At 46.2% G+C, this 20,301-nt stretch overlaps 1 protein-coding gene across 1 annotated transcript in view; it reads left to right on the top strand.

Moving 5' to 3' along the window:
- Positions 1-20,301, top strand: part of PIGX (phosphatidylinositol glycan anchor biosynthesis class X) — a 29,105-nt gene that overhangs the window by 2,864 nt on the left and 5,940 nt on the right. The window contains exons 3-4 of the mRNA XM_054709620.1: positions 1,811-1,874; positions 17,808-17,949. Of these exons, the coding sequence (XP_054565595.1) occupies positions 1,811-1,874; positions 17,808-17,949 (206 nt within the window). The remainder of the gene's footprint in view (positions 1-1,810; positions 1,875-17,807; positions 17,950-20,301) is intronic.

The following is a 20,301-nucleotide window of genomic DNA, read 5'->3' as shown; positions in this document are numbered from 1 at the left end:
GAGAGAGAGAGAGAGAGATCAATGTGAGAGAGACACATTGGTTGTCTTTGCACATGCCCCAACCAGGGCCAGGGATCAAGCCTGATGGGGAATTGAACCCAAAACCTTTTGGTTTATGGGACAATGCTTCCAACTGACTGAGCCACCCAGCCAGGAAAATGGCAATAATTTTGACTGCCTATTTTGCTAGGTTGTGAAACTCATGTGAAAGTCCCAAGTAAAGGATCTATCATATAGGTATTATTTAATAAATATTATTTTTTCATACTTTTCCCTTCTGTTGTATATTTCAGATGTTTTAATCTCTATGACATGGTTTTTCAAGTATCTTTTCAGGAATATATATAATGGACCTAGCAACATAGAATACAACATGGTTTTCATTTGTTTATTTTTATTTTTTAAATATATTTTATTGATTTTTTACAGAGAGGAAGGGAGAGGGATAGAGAGCCAGAAACATCGATGAGAGAGAAACATGGATCAGCTGCCTCCTGCACACCCCCCACTGGGGATGTGCCCACAACCAAGGTGCATGCCCTTGACCGGAATCAAACCTGGGACCTTTCAGTCCACAGGCCGACGCTCTATCCACTGAGCCAAACCGGTTCCGGCTCGTGTTTATTTTAATGATTTTCGTACACACTGCCCGCTTTTGAAAATGAAATAAAATTATATAGCAAGGCACTTGGCAGAGTTGGTGATCTGATCGTTAGTTATGACGCTTACATTAAGTAATAGTTTTAATGTCTGAATGTCAGTGTTCTTAATTCCCATGCTATAGAGTCTGTATAGTGAGATTTCTGGTTATTCTAAATTTATTAAACAACCTTTTGAAAAGAGGTTTGGCTCAGTGGTCAGAGCATCAGGCCTGTGGACCAGAGGGTCAATTCTCAATCAAGGGCACAGTTGGGGCATGTGCAGGAAGCAACCAATTGATGTGTCTCTCTCATAGATGTTTATCTCTGTCTCTCTCTTTCCTTCTCCTGTCTTCCCTCCTACTCTCTCTAAAAGTCAATGGAGGCTAGGCCGGTATGTTCAGTGGTTGAGCATTGACCTATGAACTAGGAGGTCACGGTTTGATTCCTGGTTGGGGCACATGCCCACGATGCAGGCTCGATCCCCAGTGTGGGGCTTGCAGGAGGCAGCCGATCAATGATTCTCTCTCATTGTTGATGTTTCTCTCCCTCTCTGAAATCAATAAAGATATATTTTAAAAAAAAAAAAGTCAATGGAAAAAATATTCTTGGGTGAAGATTAAAAAAAAAAGACTAATTTTTATTTTTGTTTTTTTAAACACTTCCAACATGTCCACAAGGCAAATGTACTGTCTTCTCAGTTTTATACGTAGTTAGAATTAAATCAGATTTTCTGCCCTTGCTGGTGTGGCTCTGTTGGAGTATTGTACCTTACATCAAAAGATCACCTGGATAAAGTAATATTAATAACGAACACAAATAGCACTATATTATAGGACCTATTCTAACTACTTCTTCATATATTGAGTCTCATGACAACTAGCAGAGCAATAAACTATCTTATGTAAAGTCATATAGCTATTAAGTGACAGAAAGGGTTTTGAAGGTAGGCAATCTAATTCCAAAGTCAGTGTTCTTAATTCCCATGTTATACTAGAAGTAGATTTATATGTAGCTCAACTTGCTTGAGTTTTAGAGTTTTTGTTTCATTTTTAGGTTGGTTAGATTCTCCAGGCAAGTAAAGCCTATTAAAACAATTTTTTTCTAATTATGTAAGTATTCTTTCATTGAGTTCTTGTTTTATTAAAAATCAAATCTTTTGGTTCTTACAGGCATAAAGGCCAGTTGTTCTGAAATTATTTTGCGGCAAGAAGTTTTGAAAGATGGTTTCCACAGGTAAGTTGCCTGTTGACTGTTACTTGTATCAAAGTACTGTTTCATATATTTTAGAGCAAAAAATCAATAGTTGAAAAATGGATAAAACTGAAAAAGAAAAAATCACTTGATTTCTTCCAGTCTTAAGTGGCAGATTTATTATAATGTGGTTACAGTTTGAAATAATGATTAACCCATTGTATGCCATAAGCGTCTGTAGACGCAAGTGGCTGACCTTCCCCACACGCCACACACATCTATTAAAAAAATTGTTTTGCCCTGGCTGGTTTGGCTCAGTGGATAGAGCGTTGGCCTGCGGACTGAAGGGTCCCAGGTTCGATTCCGGTCAAGGGCATGTACCTTGGTTGCGGGCACATCCCCAGTAGGGGGTGTGCAGGAGGCAGCTGATCGATGTTTCTCTCCCATCGATGTTTCTAACTCTATATCCCTCTCTCTGCTTCTCTGTAGAAAATCAATAAAATATATTTAAAAAAAAAAAAAAAAAAAAAATGGTTTTCCCTAAGTGGCAAACCTGACCAACTTTAGAATCATTTTTCGTGAGAATTTTCAGCTGAAAATATTCAAGAACACCCGAATTGTGAGTAATATATTTGTTTTTATAATATTCATTGCAAATTGATTTTTTTAAGTAAATTCAAAATATCAGCCGAAGTTGGTTTGGCTCAGTGGATAAAGTGTCGGCCTGCGAACTGAAAGGTCCCAGGTTCGATTCCGGTCAAGGGCATGTACCTTGGTTGCGGGCACATCCCCAGTAGGGGGTGTGCAGGAGGCAGCTGATCAATGTTTCTCTCTCATCTATATTTCTAACTCTCTATCCCTTTCCCCTTCTCTCTGTAAAAAATCAATAAAATATGTTTTTAAAAAAACAAAAACAAAACAAAAACAAAATATCATGGTGTGTGGGCGTGGTTTCCGTTTTGGATGCATGTCAATCCCCAAGCTGAATCAATGATTCTCTCTCATCATTTATGTTTCTCTCTCTCTCCCTCTCCCTTCTTCTCTGAAATCAATGAAAATATATTTAATTAAAAATTAACTGGAGACTAGGGGAAAGCAAATGTTTATAAATTAACATATTTAGAAGTTGTATATATGTAATATCCTATTTTATCATCACAGTGGTTGTGGATGATACCTTTCTTTTTTTTCTTTTTTTAAAAATATATTTTATTGATTTTTTTTTTTTATTTATTTATTTATTTTTTAATTTCTTTATTGATTAAGGTGTCACATATTTGTCCTCATCCCCCCATTCCCATCCCACCCCTCTCCCCACGCATGTCCCAATCCCCTGTTGAACTTAACCGTTGGATAGGCTTATATGCATGCATACTGGTCCTTTGATTGAACTCTCCCCCTCCCCCCACCCTCCCCCTACCCTCCCCTATCCTCCCTCTGAGGCCCGATAGTCCGATCGATGCCTCCTTGCTTCTGGTTCTGTTCTTGGTCCTCAGTCTATGTTGTTCATCATTTCCCTTAGATGAGCGAGATCATATGTCACTAGATATATACTAATAAGAACTGAATGTGAGACGAGCAATAATAGTTATGCTGACAGGCAAATGAATCAATCTGTAGCGAGCTTCCCCCTGGACCAACAGTTCTTTTGAGACCCAATTTCAATGTCCACCAGTTCCTTATGTGTACATGTCAGCACTGACCCCTCAGCTCTGGATGGTGGACAAATGGTGGTAATGGAGGTCCGACTCCCTCTGGTTTGGTCTCAGCCGAACCCAGGGGCACGGCGTCACTCAGACTAAGGGGCACGTGGCCTCACCCCTACCCAAGGGGCGCGTGGTCTCACCCGGGCCTGGGACCCAGCCTCACCCGGATGGATCCAGGGGCGCACGGCCTCACCCGGACCCAGGATCTGGCTTCACCCGTACCCAGGGACGCTTGGCCTCTCCCAGACCCAGGGGCACGTGGCCTCACCCGGGCCTAGGTGCACGAGGCCTCATCCGGATCCAGGGACACATGGTCGCACCCGGACCCAGGGACGCTTGGCCTCTCCCAGACCCAGGGCCACTTGGGCTCACCCGGGCCTAGGTGTACGAGGCCTCACCCTGATCCAGGGACACATGGTCTCACCCGGACCCAGGGGTGCGTGGCCTCTCCCAGACCCAGGGCCACTTGGGCTCACCCGGGCCTAGGTGCACGAGGCCTCATCCGGATCCAGGGACACATGGTCGCACCCGGATCCAGGGACGCTTGGCCTCTCCCAGACCCAGGGCCACTTGGGCTCACCCGGGCCTAGGTGCACGCGGCCTCACCCGGATCCAGGGACACATGGTCTCACCCGGACCCAGGGATGCTTGGCCTCTCCCAGACCCAGGGCCACTTGGGCTCACCCGGGCCTAGTGGCACAAGGCCTCACCCAGATCCAGGGACACATGGTCTCACCCGGACCGAGGGACGCTTGGCCTCTCCCAGACCCAGGGCCACTTGGGCTCACCCGGGCCTAGGTGCACGAGGCCTCACCCGGATCCAGGGACACATGGTCTCACCCGGACCCAGGGACGCTTGGCCTCTCCCAGACCCAGGGCCACTTGGGCTCACCCGGGCCTAGGTGCACGAGGCCTCACCCGGATCCAGGGACACATGGTCTCACCCGGACCGAGGGACGCTTGGCCTCTCCCAGACCCAGGGCCACTTGGGCTCACCCGGGCCTAGGTGCACGAGGCCTCACCCGGATCCAGGGACACATGGTCGCACCCGGACCCAGGGACGCTTGGCCTCTCCCAGACCCAGGGCCACTTGGGCTCACCCGGGCCTAGGTGCACGAGGCCTCACCCGGATCCAGGGACACATGGTCTCACCCGGATCCAGGGACGCTTGGCCTCTCCCAGACCCAGGGCCACTTGGGCTCACCCGGGCCTAGGTGCACGAGGCCTCACCCGGATCCTGGGAGACATGGTCTCACCCGGACCCAGGGACGCTTTGCCTCTCCCAGACCCAGGGCCACTTGGGCTCACCCGGGCCTAGGTGCACGAGGCCTCATCCGGATCCAGGGACGCATGGTCTCACCCGGACCCAGGGACGCTTGGCCTCTCCCAGACCCAGGGGCACGTGGCCTCACCCGGGCCTAGGTGCACGAGGCCTCACCCGGATCCAGGGACACATGGTCTCACCCGGACCCAGGGACGCTTGGCCTCTCCCAGACCCAGGGCCACTTGGGCTCACCCGGGTCTAGGTGCACGCAGCCTCACCCGGATCCAGGGACACATGGTCTCACCCGGACCCAGGGACGCTTGGCCTCTCAGACCCCGGGGCACGTGACCTCACCCTTGCCTAGGTGCACGAGGTCTCACCGGGATCCAGGGACACACGGTCTCACCCGGACCCAGGGACGCCTGGCCTCCCCCAGACCCAGGGGCACGTGGCCTCACCCGGGCCTAGGCGCACGAGGCCTCACCCGGATCCAGGGACACACGGTCTCACCCGGACCCAGGGACGCCTGGCCTCCCCCAGACCCAGGGGCACGTGGCCTCACCCGGGCCCAGGCGCACGAGGCCTCACCCGGATCCAGGGACACACGGTCTCACCCGGACCCAGGGACGCCTGGCCTCCCCCAGACCCAGGGGCACGCGGCCCCACCCGGGCCTAGGTGCACGAGGCCCCACCCGGATCCAGGGACACATGGTCTCGCCCGGACCTAGGGGTGCGTGGCCTCTCTCAGACCCAGGGGCACGTGGCCTCACCTGGACCTAGGTGCACGAAGCCACCCGGACCCAGGGGCGCGTTACCTCTCTCAGACCCCTGGTCGCGTGGTCTCACCCGGGTCCAGGGGCTCACGGCCTCACCCGTACTCGGGACCCAGCCTTACCCGGATCCAGGGGCCCACGGCCTCACCCGGACCCAGGGTTCAGATTCGCCCGGACCCAGGGGCACATGGCCTCACCCGAACCCGGAATCCAGCTTCACCTGGACCCAGGGGCGCGTGGCCTCACCCAAACCCAGGGGCGTGAGGCCTCACCTAGACCCCGAGGCGTGTGACCACATCTGAGCCCAGAGGCTTGCAGGCTCGCCTGGACTCGGGTCTCAGCGGGGTTTCGTCTTCTTGATCCCAATTCCTGTTGGTCAATTCCCTCTCAGCAATTCCTTCGGTCATTTTCTCAGAGCTCCAGGGCGGCTGCCACAGAACTCGTTGGGCGGCGGGCTCGGCAAGGCTCCGGTGTGCCCGGTGCCCGGCGGTGGGCTGGTCCGGTGTCGCTGCGTCGGCCCTTGGGTCTGCAACGGTGGCCAGTCGCTGAGCGTGCGCACCTGGCCACTTCGGGGCATTGAGATTCTTGAAGGACTCGGAGGTCAGCAAGCACGGAGTCTCCCACCCCATGTCTCCCAGGGGCTCGTCTGTCCGTGCTCGGCAGCGAGTGGAGCCGTCCCCTCAGCCGGAGACCGCCGGGGGAACTGCGCCGAGCACGTTCCTTGCCACCATTGTGTCGCCTGAGCCATAGTTCTTAAAGTGTGGGCTTTGGGTCACCGGCATCAGCATCATCCTGCGTACCCCTCTCTTTTATTCTAGTTGTAGAGCATCTGCTCAGCCAGCTCCCCGGTCTTTCTGGCTGGTGTCTGCTCTGCTCTCCCGTCGTAGTCTCAATATTGTTGTGGTAGGCAACGATCAGGCTGCCGCCCTATGTCTCCATCTTGGTCCTCCCTTGTACAGTTAAGTCTTGATTGTTGTTGGTGTCACTGGGAGGAATTGTCCTCCAGGCCAATTGGCCGTGAGGACCCTCTTTGTCCATATAGGAAGAGTTGCTGTGCAGGAGACACGTTTGTGGGCCGGGTCTTGATGCAGCAATGCCTTGGCGCTCACTGAGTCTGCCTCTAGAATGCCTCCCTTATGCAAGTGATTGAAATCTGGTGTCATCTCACACCAACCACTAGATGCCCTCGTTTCTGGGTCTCCAATGCAGTGTGGGTCAGCCACTACCTGAGGCACTCAGCAGGAAAAAGCTTCTGCTCAGCTTGGCTGGGGCGGAGCTACAGGGTGGAGCCTACAACCTTGGCTTCCTGTCAGCCCCGCCCTATGAGGCTCCTGTGTCTGTGTCCCTCTGTATTCCTTGCAAACACCTCTGAGAGAAACGCGCCCTGGAGTTTCGCCCACTGCCAAACAGTCCAGTCCCTCCCCTAATGAATCTGGACTCCCAGATTCTCGCCTGGAACTGGGTTTCAGTGCAGTTGGAACTGGGTCTCAGCGCAGTCTGGCGTCCCTGTCTCCTTCCCAGCAGGGCCACCCAGTGGCGCAGGCAAAAGTCCGTCCTCTGCGCACCTTCCAGTGCGCGCGTCTGGAGCCGCCGCTTCTCTGTGCCTCCGCCACCACAGCCCAAATTCATTCCCCCAGCGTGCGCCTGGCTTCCCAGGGTTTCGCCCGGAACTGGGGTTCAGTGCAGTCGGAACTGGGGTTCAGCACGGTCCTGAGCTTATGTCTCCTTCCCGCTAGGGCAGTTCAGTGGCGCAGGCAACAGTCCGTCCTTTGCGCCCCTTCCCGTGCGCGCCTCTGGAGCTCTGCCTTCCCCCGCTCCTCTGTGCCTGCGCCCCACAGCCCAGATTCATTCCTCCAGCCTGCGCCTGGCTTCCCAGGGTTTCGCCCGGAACTGGCGCTCAGTGCAGTCGGAGCCGGCGCTTAGCGCACTCCGGAGCCTTTATCTCCTTCCTGCCAGTGAACGCCGGCCAGGCCGTCAGCCGCCCCTTCCTCTCCGGCTCCATCCTCCCCGCAGGCGCGCGTGCTCGTGTCTCCGCCAGTTTCTCCATACCTCAGGCTTTTACGGCTCCCCCGATTCTCCCCGTGGCCTTCTCCTTCCCCCCAGCTGTGGGCATTTCAGTCCGCCAGCTCTCCTGTGGTTCTGGACGATGTCCGTTCTGACCTCTAGTTGTGCCTTTGAAATTGTTGTGCCCGGCTGCAGGTTAGGTGTTTCACCTATGCCGCCATCTTGGTTTCTCCTCGCCACTTTCTATTTTATTGATTTTTACAGAGAGGAAGGGAGAGAGAGAGAGAGTTAGAAACATCGATGAGAGAGAAACATCGACCAGCTGCCTCCTGCACGCCCCCTACTGGGGATGTGCCCGCAGCCAAGGTACATGCCCTTGACTGGAATCGAACCTGGGACCTTTCAGTCCGCAGGCCGATGCTCTATCCACTGGGCCAAACCAATTAGGGCGAGATGATACCTTTCTTGTTTTTCAGAGGAGGTAACTAGGGTTCAGAGAATTTAAATAATTTGGCAGTGGGTAGGGTGGTGGGGCTCTGGCTCCAATTTAGGACTATGGTATTCCAAGGCCATGCTCGCAAGTATTAAGATATTATACCAACCTAAATCCCTATTTCTCACTTACAAGACTTGGTTCCAAATGACCAAACTGTTTCCAAGATAGAAATTATCCTCAAAAATGAATATTTGCCAGTATTAAAGATTTTTTAAAGACCGGTAAAAAGTTATGGAAACTGTTCCATAAGAAAACTTCCCAAACTTTAAAGCTCTCAAAGCTGTAAATTACTTTGAAATGATTATCAGATACTTGATTTAAAATTCTGATACATTTATTTTTAAAATAACTTCATTTTATAAGTCACCTCAAGCTAAAATATCTGCTTCCCCTCATTCTTCAAGTTAGCCTACATGTGAATGACTAGGAGATGTGGTACAGAGAACTTGGATAGTTTTATGTTGTTTTTTCTTTGACCTCAGATAGATTTGGGCTCAAAAGGTAGCTCCATTATTTAGTATCTGCCTTTGGGAGGGAAGTCACTTCTGAAAGAAGTTTTAGACAGAGTTTCTGACACATTTTAAGCCATGTTAGGGTAATTACGCCAATATTATTAAATATTTCTCGATAAAGTAATTGGATATGTTCTCAAGAAAATTGGGAATAATAAATAATGTAAAGATGACAGTGTAACCATAAATTATCCCAATAAGGAAGAAATAGGTGTCTGGAGAGGCTAGTGTGAAGGCAAAGTAGCTGTCCAGACATAAGTACTGCCGGTAAAAAGCAGGACATAAAACCAAGTATGAAGAGTGACAGAACCCACACAGCTTCTGAAACTATAAATCTGTTATTTGAGACCTTCAGAATAAGCCAGTAATCATTGTTTTAAAAAGGCTTTTTAGCTATATGTAGATCAGGTGTAGTCTTGCTGCTAGGGTGGATGAGGAAACATTAACAGATTATACAAAGTAGAATTTGTTAGCTCCTCCTATTTCTATCTTCTTGGTCAAGAAGAATTACTTTCGGGGTGGGGAGTGGGCTAGAAGGAGTCAATGGGGGGGAGGGAAGTTTGTAATACTTTCAGCAATAAAGATTTAAAATTTAAAAAATCAAATAAAAAATTATTTCCACTTTGGGAAGGGTCAAGCAATTATTGGTAGTAGGAAACTGAAGTGCAGAATATGCAAGGGAAGTATACAAAAGGGCCTTGCTACTATAAATGAGGATAGGATTTCCCCTCTCTGATGAATTATATCTCTTTGTAGTAGGAGAACTTGCTTAAATGATTGCTGAACTTCTGTTTGTAGTCTTTGGATAATTTGGAAGTTAGTTGATAAAGATTTTGGGCAGAATTCTAGACCAGATTATTAAAAGAACTAGGGGCCCGGTGCACGAAATTCATGCACTGGGGAGGGGTCCCTCAGCCCAGCCTGCCCCCTCTCACATACTGGGAGCCCTCAGGGGATGTCCTATGGACCTAAGCCGAAGTCTGGCTTCCCTTTGCCTGAGGCTACCGGGCTAATCAGGGGAAGGCGCCCGCCCCATCACCCTGCTGCTGCAGCCACTGTCAGTCACTGCAGCCGCCAAGGTGTTTTCATCAACACAGACTCCAGTCCCTTCACCATGAAAAAATGACAAATTTCTTTAAGCATTTTCAAGATGTGTCTTTCATAGAATATGACATTTCTTTATTTTTCTTTTTATCCTCACCTGAGGATATGTTTCCCTTGATTTTTCCCCCCCTTCCCTCTGAATCCAAGCTCAGCCCCTTCCCAAGCCAAAAGCCTCCTCCCCAGGTTTAGGCTTGGGAAGGGGTCCCCACCCCCACCTCCAATCTCAGGCTCTGCCCCTTCTTAAGCCTAAAGCCTCCACCCCAGGCTTTAGGCTTGGGAAGGAGTCCCCCCCCCCCCCCCGCAGAACCTCCGATCACAGGCTCAGTCCCTACCCAAGCCTAAAGCCTCTGCCCCAGGTTTAGGCTTGGGAAGGGGCTCCTCCCAGCACTTCCCCAAGCCTAAAGCCTCCACCCCAGGCTTTAGGCTTGGGAAGGGGACCCCTGCCCCTCCGATGGCAGGCTCAGCCCCTTCCCAAGCCTAAAGCCTCTGCCTGATGGGAGTGACCTGGGTGCTGAGAAGGTTCCCCGGACCCAGGTATGTATGCAAATTAACCACCATCTTGGTAAAAGGTGCAGTCAATTTGCATATTGCTCTTTTATTGGGTAGGATGGTTTGTGCACACAAAGGAAGTGGTGGTCTCTTGGAATTAGTATTAATGTATTACAACTTATTTCATTTATAGAGTTACTAGATAGGTATATCAGAGAAATGTTATAGCATTTCCATATAACTTTTGGAATCAACTTGTAGATTTCCTCAAAAAAGCTTCATGAAATTTTGGTTAGGATTCTGTTGAAACTCTCAATCAATTTGTAGAGAACTGATATGTGAACATTAAGGCTACCAGACCACTGTACCGATTTTTCGGTAATTTCCCAATCTGCCGCTATACTGCTTTACCTAATTTTCTGTACTTTGCCTAGTACCTATTTTCTACAATGTCTCCAACTTACATCTTATTCTAACCACTTGTTTGCATGTAACTAACATTTTTCTATATCATGTTGATTTTTTCTCTTTAACCTTTTGCACTCGGATGTCAAGTGTGACTCGACATGGTTAGCGTTAGAATAAAGGAATCGAGAAAAAAGCAAGCAAGTGCAAAGGGTTAATGCTCAGGAGCCCAGGTATAGGGGACAGTTAGGTTCAGGGCCTCAGGTCTGGTAGGGTTAATGAGTGTTCCAATGCATGAATATGGCATCTTCATTCATTTAGGGTTTATTAGTTTAATCTTAATAGTATTGTAACTTGCAGAGTATATGTCTTACATATATTTTGTTAAATTTATTCCTAAGTATTTCATGTTTTTTGATGTAAAGAGCATTGTTTTAAATTTTTCATTTCTACTTGTTTATTGCTAATAATAGAAATACAATTGATTTTTGTATGGTGATATGGTACCCTAATTTTTTGTGAAATCACTTATAAATGCCTATAGCTTTTTTTGTAGACTCCTTAGGCTCTTGTACATAAATGATTATGGGTTTGCAAATAAAGACAGTCTGTATGCTTTTTACACCCTTTCCTTCCCTTTTTGACCTTGGGTCTCTCTAATACAGTATTGAATAAAATTGTTGCTATTTACCCAGTCTATCAATCTCTAAATTCTAATTGGAGTGATTAGACCATTTACTTTTAGTAAATATTGGTTTGGTTGGGTTGGCTTAAATTTATCCATCTTGCTACTTTGTTTGTAATTTGTTTTTTTCTATTTGGCCCATCTAGTCTTTTTTCTCTCTCTCTTCTTGCCTTATTTTGGATAAAGTGAGTATTTTTTAAGCATCTTGTTTTATTCCCATTTTTGGCTTATTAACTATACTTCTCTCTTTTTAATTGGTTACTTTAGAGTTTACAGTGTGCAATTTTAACTTATCACAGTCTACCTTCAAATAATATTTCACACCATGAATAATGTATGTCTCTTATATCAGAACTAGAGGCCCAGTGCACAAAATTCATGCACGGGGGGCGGGGGGTGTCCCACAGCCCAACTTGCACCCTCTCCAATCTGGGACCCCGGTGAAATTGGGCTAAACGGGCAGTCAGACATCCCTCTCACAATCCAGGACTGCTGGCTCCCAACCGCTCGCCTGCCTGCCTGCCTGCCTGATTGCTCCTAACCGCTTCTGCCTGACAGCCTGATCACCCCCTAACCACTCCCCTGACAGCCTGATCACCCCCTAACTGCCCTCCCCTGCTGGCCCGATTACCCCTAACTACTCTCCCCTGCTGGCCTGGTCACCCCTAACTGCCCTCCCCTGCAGGCCTGGTCGCCCCTAACTGCTCTCCCCTACAGGCCTGGTTCCCCCCAACTGCCCTCCCCTGCAGGCCTGGTTGCCCCTAACTGCCCTCCCCTGCAGGCCTGGTCGCCCCTAACTGTCCTCCCCTGCAGGCCTGGTTCCCCCCAACTACTCTCCCCTGCAGGGCTGGTCACCCCCCAACTGCCCTCCCATGCAGGCCTGGGTCCCCTCAACTGTCCTTCCCTGCAGGCCTGGTCACCCCCCAACTGCCCTCCCCTGCCAGCCATCTTGTGGCAGCCATCTTGTGTCCACATGGCGGCGGCCATCTTTGACCACATGGGGGCAGCCATCTTGTGTGTTGGAGTGATGGTCAATTTGCATATTACCTCTTTATTATATAGGATAGTTCATTTACTTCTCCTTTTCTTTATGCTATTGTTGCCATACATTTATTAACTTTACATTTTACTTATATTGTAAACCCGACCATATATTGTTATTATTTTTCCTTTGAAAACTCATATATTTTTACATTATTATTTATTTTAGTTGTGGTAAAAACCCCATATTATAACATTTACCATCTTAACCCTTTTAAAGTATAAACTTCAATTACATTAAGAACATTTACACTGTTGTATTACCATCACCACCATCCATCTACGGAATGCTTGCAAAACTGAAACTCTGTACCTCTTAAACAATTTACTCCCTTTTCTCCCCTTCTCCCAGCCTCTAGCAACCACTATTCTACTTTCTGTCTTTATAAATTTGACTATTCTAAGTACTTATACAAGTGGAATTATACAGTATTTGTGACTGGCTTATTTCACAAAGCATAATGTCCTAAAGTTTCATTCATATTAATTTCTTGTGTAATTGTCATACTTTTCTTTTTAAATTTTATTTTAAATATATTTTTATTGATTTCAGAAAGGGAGAGAGAGATAGAAACATCAATGATGGGAGAGAGTCATTGATTGGCTGCCTTCTGCATGCCCCAAACCGGGAGCCCGCAATTGGGCATGTGCACTGACAGGGAATCGAACCGTGACCTCCTGGTTCATAGGTTGACGCTCAACTACTGAGCCATGACTGCTGAGCATACTGTCAATAGCGACTGCACCATTTTACATTCCCACCAACAATGCTCAGTGGTCCAGTTTCTCTATCAATATTTGAAAACAATTAAAAAATGAGAGAAAATGTTTTTATATTCGCCCATGTATTTACCATTTGCTCTTCTGTCATTTTTTAAAATATATGTATTTTTTTATTTCAGAGAGTAAGGGAGAGAGAAAGAGAGAGATAGAAACATCAGTGATGAGAGTGAATCATCGATCAGCTGCTTCCTGCACGTCCCCCTACTGGGGTTCAAGCTCGAAACCTGGGTGTGTGCCCTGACCAGGAATCAAACCGTGATTTCTTTTTTTTTTTTAAATATATTTTATTGATTTTTTACAGAGAGGAAGGGAGAGGGACAGAGAGTTAGAAACATCAGTGAGAGAGATACATCAATCAGCTGCCTCCTGCACATCCCCTACTGGGGATGTGCCCGCAACCAAGCTACATGCCCTTGACCGGAATCAAACCTAGGACCCTTGAGTCTGCAGGCCAACGCTCTATCCACTGAGCCAAACCGGTTAAGGCCAAACCGTGATCTCTTGGTTCATGGGTTGACGCTCAACTACTGAACCACACCAGCTGAGACTGTCTTATAGATTCAAGTTTTCTTCAATTTTTTTTTACCAAGCTTTCTTCTGATATAACTTTTTTACTGCCTAAAGAATTTCCCTTACCATTTATTTCAGGGATAAGTTCTCTTAGTTTGTGTTTGTCTTAATCTTTAATATATACTAGAGGCCCAATGCACAAATATCTGTGCAAGAGTATGCCTTCCTTCCCCCAGCTGCCAGCACTGGCTTCCCTCCAGCACCCGGGACCCGGGTTGGCTTCCCTTGGGCCACCCGTAGGCACCCAGGACCTGGGCTGGCTTCCCTCAGGCCACCTGTAGGCACCTGAGACCCAGGCTGGCTTCCCTCGGGCCGCCTCCAGTCACCTGGGATCCGGTTGGCTTCCCTCCAGCCCCGGCTTCGTCAGGAAGGACGTTTGGAAGACGTCCGGTCTAATTGGCATATTACCCTTTTATTATTATAGATACCTCTTGGATATATAATTCTAAATTGATAGCTTTTTTCTTTTAATACTTTACATACATCATTCCATTGTCCTCTGGTATATTCTTATCTTTGTTACTCTCTATATAATGTTCATTTTTCCTCTCATTGCTTAAAAAATTGTTTTTTTCAGTGACTTGATAATAATATGTCTTGGTGTGGGGTTTGTGTATGTGTTTTGATCCTGCTTGGTATTTGTTGAGCTTCTTGGATTTACAAGTTTATAGTTTTCATGAAAATCAGAACAATTTCAGCCATTACATAATCTTCAAATTTTCTTTCTGTTACATTCTCTCCTCTTTTTCTGGGTCTCTTTCTCTCTCTCTTTCTCTCTTTTGATATTCTTCACTTGATATTGTTGAAAGATCTCTGAAATTGTTCCCCCTCCCCCCATTCTTTTTTCCTCAGTATGCTTCAGTTTGGATGGTTTCTGTTGTTGTGTCTCCAAGTCACTGATCTTTTCTTCTGCAATGTTTAAATGCTTTTAATCATATCTGGATAGTTTTTATTCCAGAAATTGTGTTTCTCATCTCTTGAAATTGCATTCAGTTCTTTATATATATATATACTAGAGGCCCGGTGCACAAAATTCGTACACTGGGTGTGTGTGGGGGTGTCCCTCAGCCCAGCCTGCACCCTCTCCAATCTGGGACCCCTCGGGGGATGTCCGACTGCCGGTTTAGGGATCTGGCCTAAACCGGCAGTTGGACATCCCTCTCACAATCCGGGACTGCTGACTCCTAACCACTCGCCTGCCTGCCTGCCTGATTGGCCCTAAGCACTTCTGCCTGCCAGCCTGATCACCCCCTAACCATTTCCCTGCCGGCCCAATTGCCCCCAACTGCCCTCCCCTGCTGGCCCGATCTCCCCCAGCTGCCCTCCCCTGCAGGCCTGGTCGCCCCCAACTGCCCTCCCCTGCAGGCCCGGTCACCCCCAACTGCCCTCCCCTGCAGGCCCGGTCGCCCCCAACTGCCTTCCCCTGCAGACCTGGTCCACCCCAACTGCCCTCCCCTGCTGGCCATCTTGTGACAACGTGGGGATGGCCATCTTGTGATGACATGGGGCAGCCATCTTGTGACACTGTGGGGGTGGCCATCTTGTGATGACGGGCGACCACCTTGTGATGGCATGGGGGCAGCCATCTTATGAGGGCATGAGGGTCAATTTGCATATTACCTCTTTATTGTATAGGACTAGAGGCCCGGTGCACGAAATTCGTGCACGGGTGGGGGGAGCGGGGGTCCCCCTCATCCTAGCCTGCATCCTCTCCAATTCAGGACCCCTCGGGGGATGTCTGACTGCTGGTTTAGGGCCTAAACTGGCAGTTGGAAATCCCTCTCACAATCCAGGACCACTGGCTCCTAACTGCTCACCTGCCTGCCTGCCTGATCACCCCTAACTGCCGCCCCCTGCTGCTGGCCTGGTTGCCCCCAACTGCCTCCCCCCCCCGCCGGCCTGGTCACCCCTAACTGCCCCCCCACTGGCCTGGTCACCCCCAACTGCCTCCCTACCAGCCTGGTCGTCCCTCACTGCCCCCCTCCGCTGGCCTGGTTGCCCCTCACAGCCCCCCCTGCCGGCCTGGTCACCCCCAACTGCTTCCCCTATGGGCCTGGTCACCCCATGCAGCCTGCTGCTGGGTTGTTGGGTTGCCCCTCACTAACCCCCCTGCCGGCCTGGTCGCCCCACGCAGCCTGCTGCTGGGTAGTTGGGTCGCCCCTCACTAGCCCCCCTGCCGGCCTGGTCGCCCCACACAGCCTGTTCAGTTGTCCCTTCGGTTGCGATGGTCGCTTAGGCTTTTATTATTATAGACTAGAGGTCCAGTGCACGAAAGTTATGCACGAGTAGGGTCCCTAGCGGCTGCTGGCCGGGGCCTCCCTTCCCTAGCTGCTAGCTGCCGGCTGGGGCTTCCCTTCCCCAGCTGCCGGCTGCCCGGGCCTTCTTTCATTCTGCGCCGCCCCCTGGTGGTCAGTGCATGTCATAGCGAGCAATTGAACTCCCGGTTGATCAAACTCCTGAGGGGACACTTTGCATATTAGGCTTTTATATAGAGAGATATTTATTCTCTTAGCCTCATAATGTTTGTGTTTTTCTTTAAATTATTGAATATAATAGGTATATTTATAATGACTTAATGTCCTTTGCTAATTTTGTCACTTCTGTCATTTCTAATCTGTTTCTATGAATGATTTTTTTCTTGGTTATTGGTCACATTTCCCTGATTCTTTGCATGTTTTGTAACTTTTGATTGGATACGGAATATTTTGAATGTTGTAGATATGAACCTTTTTGAGTGTGTGGATTTTATCTTCTTTTAAAGGGTGCTGGGTTTATTTTTTCTGTTAGAGTTTTAAGTCAACGTGATCCTTTTCACCTTTTTTTGTGTAGGTCTAAAGTTAAAAGTGGCCATTACTGCAAGGCTAATTTAGCTACTAAGGCTTTACCCTATCGGGATTTCAACTGAAAGCTTCGGTTGGTATCCCCATTGGGATTTCTATACTTTGGTTGGTTGGAATGCAAATGTCTCCCTACCTTGTGTAAAATTTTAGAATTTCTCATTTTTTAGTTCCCTGGTCATTCTCTGCCCATCTTATGGAGTTACGCCTTACTAATGCTTATCTTAGTATTCAACAGAAACTCAAGGGAACTCCCCAATTCAGATTTCTAGAGTTCTTTCTACATTGTTTCCTCCTCTCTGGAACTTAGTGCTGTGACTTCCAACCACTTCAGCTTTCCTAATCTTTTATTTTAAATATATTTTTATTGATGTCAGGGAGGGAGGGAGGGGGAGAGAGAGAGAGAGAGAGAGAGAGAGAAACATCCGGCACGCCCCCTACTGGGAATTGAGCACACAATCTTGGGCATGTGCCCTTGACTGGAATCAGACCTGGGACCCTTGAGTCTGCAGGCCGACACTATCCACTGAGTCGGCGAGGGCAGCTTTCCTTAACTTTTATTTCTATTTTCTCACCTAAGTGAAAATATCATGCTGTGCTTTGGGTCTCATTCCCTGCACTTGGTCCAAAACGTGCCTCCAGACAGAAAGCTGGGACAATTACACAGCTAGATTTATAGTCTATTTCAAATTAATTTTTGTATATCCAGTTGTTTCAATACCATTTTTTGAAAAGACTATCCTTTCCTCATCAAATTATATTTGAACCTTAATTGAAAATATGTGTATGTCTATTTTTGGACTTTATCCCTTTCCATTGATCTTTTTCTTTTTTCACACTAATACAACTATTTCCAATCTGTTTCATCTCATGGCACATATAAACTAATTACTAAAATTCTGTGGCACACCAAAACATGTATTTTTGCCAATCTGACAAAAAATACAGGTATAAATTTGATTCATTCACACGGATGGCTACTGTTGTCATTTTTTTGACAATCTAAGGGAAGTTGGTCAGTGCCCCTAATTAAATAGTCAGGTATTGCATGTTTTAAAAAATCTTGTGGCACAGCAGTGTGCCTTTTGCTGGTTGAAAATCACTGCATTAATATAATACTATGGCTTATGACATGGATTTATGAAAGATCTAATGGGTGGTTCTGACATGAAATAAATATTTCATTGACTTTATAGTCTCTTTATAATTTTTAAAATAGAATGTTTCTACTAATTTGAATATAATGTTATGCTATCTCATTAACAATTTAACGAAGAGATTTTCTCTGAACATACTTGTCTTACAGAGACCTTGTAATAAAAGTGAAATTTGGAGAAAGCATTGAGGACTTACAGACCTGCCAACTCTTAATTAAACAGTACATCCCAACAGGACTTTTTGTGGATCCATATGAGTTGGCTTCATTACGGGAGAGAAACATAACAGAGGTACAAGTGTTAGAGGGTTTTTACAACTATTACAGCATTATTTTGAGATAAATTTTTTTTAGGAATACTATAATTTGGATTAAGGCAAAATAGTATGTAAGAAAATACTAAATACATTTTGTAAAAGTGTATCAAGTAACATTTTTTAGATAGTATAGGAGTATTCTTTAATAAGTGAGTGATACTTGTCATGCTTGTCAGTAGTAAGCCAACTAAACTGAGCTGATTAAATGCTTTTTGGCAGTATAGTTCCCAGTTTAGTGACTAAAAAAATGAACAATTAATAAATACTGTTTCAATAGCAACTTTGTTAAATTAGAGAGACATACCCAACAGCTGTATAATTTGAGTACGGGAGGAGAAGAAATTAGTATTTATTGGATCTCTATATGCCAGGTATTTTCTTTTCTTTTTAAAGAAGCATGGTAAAATAAGCATTAAAGAAAGATTATGCCCCACATCCTTTACATAGATTAATCTTTATAACAACCCTGGAATTATTATCTCTATTTTATAGTTAAGGATACTGAAGCACAGAGGCCAAGCTTATCCAGGATCACATAGGTACACGAAAGAAGAGCCAAGAAATGAAGCCAAAGGCTGTCTAATTGCAATTGTTGCTCTTTTCAGAAAGGAATCTTACTCCATAGTTAAGGATTTCCCTAACTTCAATAAGAATCACCTTAGTTAGCGTTTCCCTACCTTCATTAAGAGTCACCTGTTCAATTTAGTAATGACTCGGGTGAGTATCCTCTGTGCACCTTAGGGTTGCCAGTTTGATTCCTGGTTGGGGTACATACCCGCAACCAAGGTACATGCTCTTGACCTGAATCGAACCTGGGACCCTTGAGTCCACAGGTCGACGCTCTATCCACTGAGCCAAACCGGTTTCAGCCTTTATTACTTTTTTAAAAAGAATATATCTATAGCTATATCATACTGAAAAAAGACTGCTAAAAAGCAAATGCAATTTTTGGCTAAGGAAGGAAATATTGCTATTATAATCCCTGAGTATTTTTCCAAAGGCAACTAATATGATGAATGGTTTGGAAACCAAGTCATGAGAAACAGAGAGAACTGTGAATATTTCTTTGGGGAAGAGAAGATGTGGTGAAGGTAGCATGATTGAGGACCTCTGATGTTTGAGGAATTTTAGTGAAATAAGGAACAGATTTATTGGAGACATTGTAAGCACAGATAATTGGTGATTGGTATAGGCCAGAGAATCAAGTTTCTTCTCAGAAAAGGAATAACCTTTTAACAATAGATAAAAATGAGATGACTCAGTCATTGAAAGTAATCAATTAGTGGCTGGATACTTGAGAAACATACCCTCATTGAGACGGTTTAATTTGATCACCTCTGAGGTTCCTTATGACTCATAATATTATATAATTCCTTGACCTTTGCCAATAAGTTCAACAACTTGTATATATATGTGTGCTCTTTAATATATCAGTATGTATGCATGCATATATGGATACATAATACATATACATGTGTATATTATAAATCAGGGTTAATTTCTATCACACGTGCAGTTTTACTTTTGGGGTGTAGAATACTTATTTTAAAATGTTTTTTACCATATTATTTTTTTTTAGGAGTAATTTACTATTTTTTCCATTACCTTTTTATACACAGTATATAAAGAGTGCTGACCTTTGCTTTGACTTCCTGACCACAGTGATCTATCTCACTACCACCTTACTTGCTTCTCTGAAGAACAGGAAATTACCAGAATGATACCAATCATTTTTACCCAATACTGGGTTAACTGTTTTTTGTCATAGTTTTCATACTTATTGAAAATGCTACACTTTATTCACAAAATTTCTCTTTTCTTGGTACTTGTTTTATCACCTAAACAAAGGTTGATAAGGTGATTACATAGAAATAATTTTTATTGTGGGAAAATTTCCTCAGTTTACTTGTAGTAAACAAGCTTTTATTAAACACAGATCACATCTTATGTTTTCTTTTTTTTTTAAATATATTTTATTGATTTTTTACAGAGAGGAAGAGAGAGGGATAGAGAGTTAGAAACATCGATGAGAGAGAAACATCGATCAGCTGCCTCTTGCACACCCCTTACTGGGGATGTGCCCGCAACCAAGGTACATGCCCTTGACTGGAATCGAACCTGGGACCCTTGAGTCCGAAGGCCGACGCTCTATCCACTGAGCCAAACCGGTTTCGGCACATCTTATGTTTTCTTAACTTGAGGATGGAAGGGGAATGGAAATTGTTTATAAGGGGGATGAATTTTAAAATCTTTTCACCTGTATAGCAGTCTTCTGGTTTAGTTTTGTTTTTTAAATCTTCCTCATTCATTTTTTTCTCTTGGATTAA

The sequence above is a fragment of the Eptesicus fuscus genome, chromosome 3 (assembly GCF_027574615.1).
Source record: "Eptesicus fuscus isolate TK198812 chromosome 3, DD_ASM_mEF_20220401, whole genome shotgun sequence".
Classification (NCBI taxonomy): domain Eukaryota; kingdom Metazoa; phylum Chordata; class Mammalia; order Chiroptera; family Vespertilionidae; genus Eptesicus; species Eptesicus fuscus.
The sequence above is the reverse complement of the archived record's forward strand: the minus strand, read 5'-3'. Positions and strand labels throughout refer to the sequence as shown.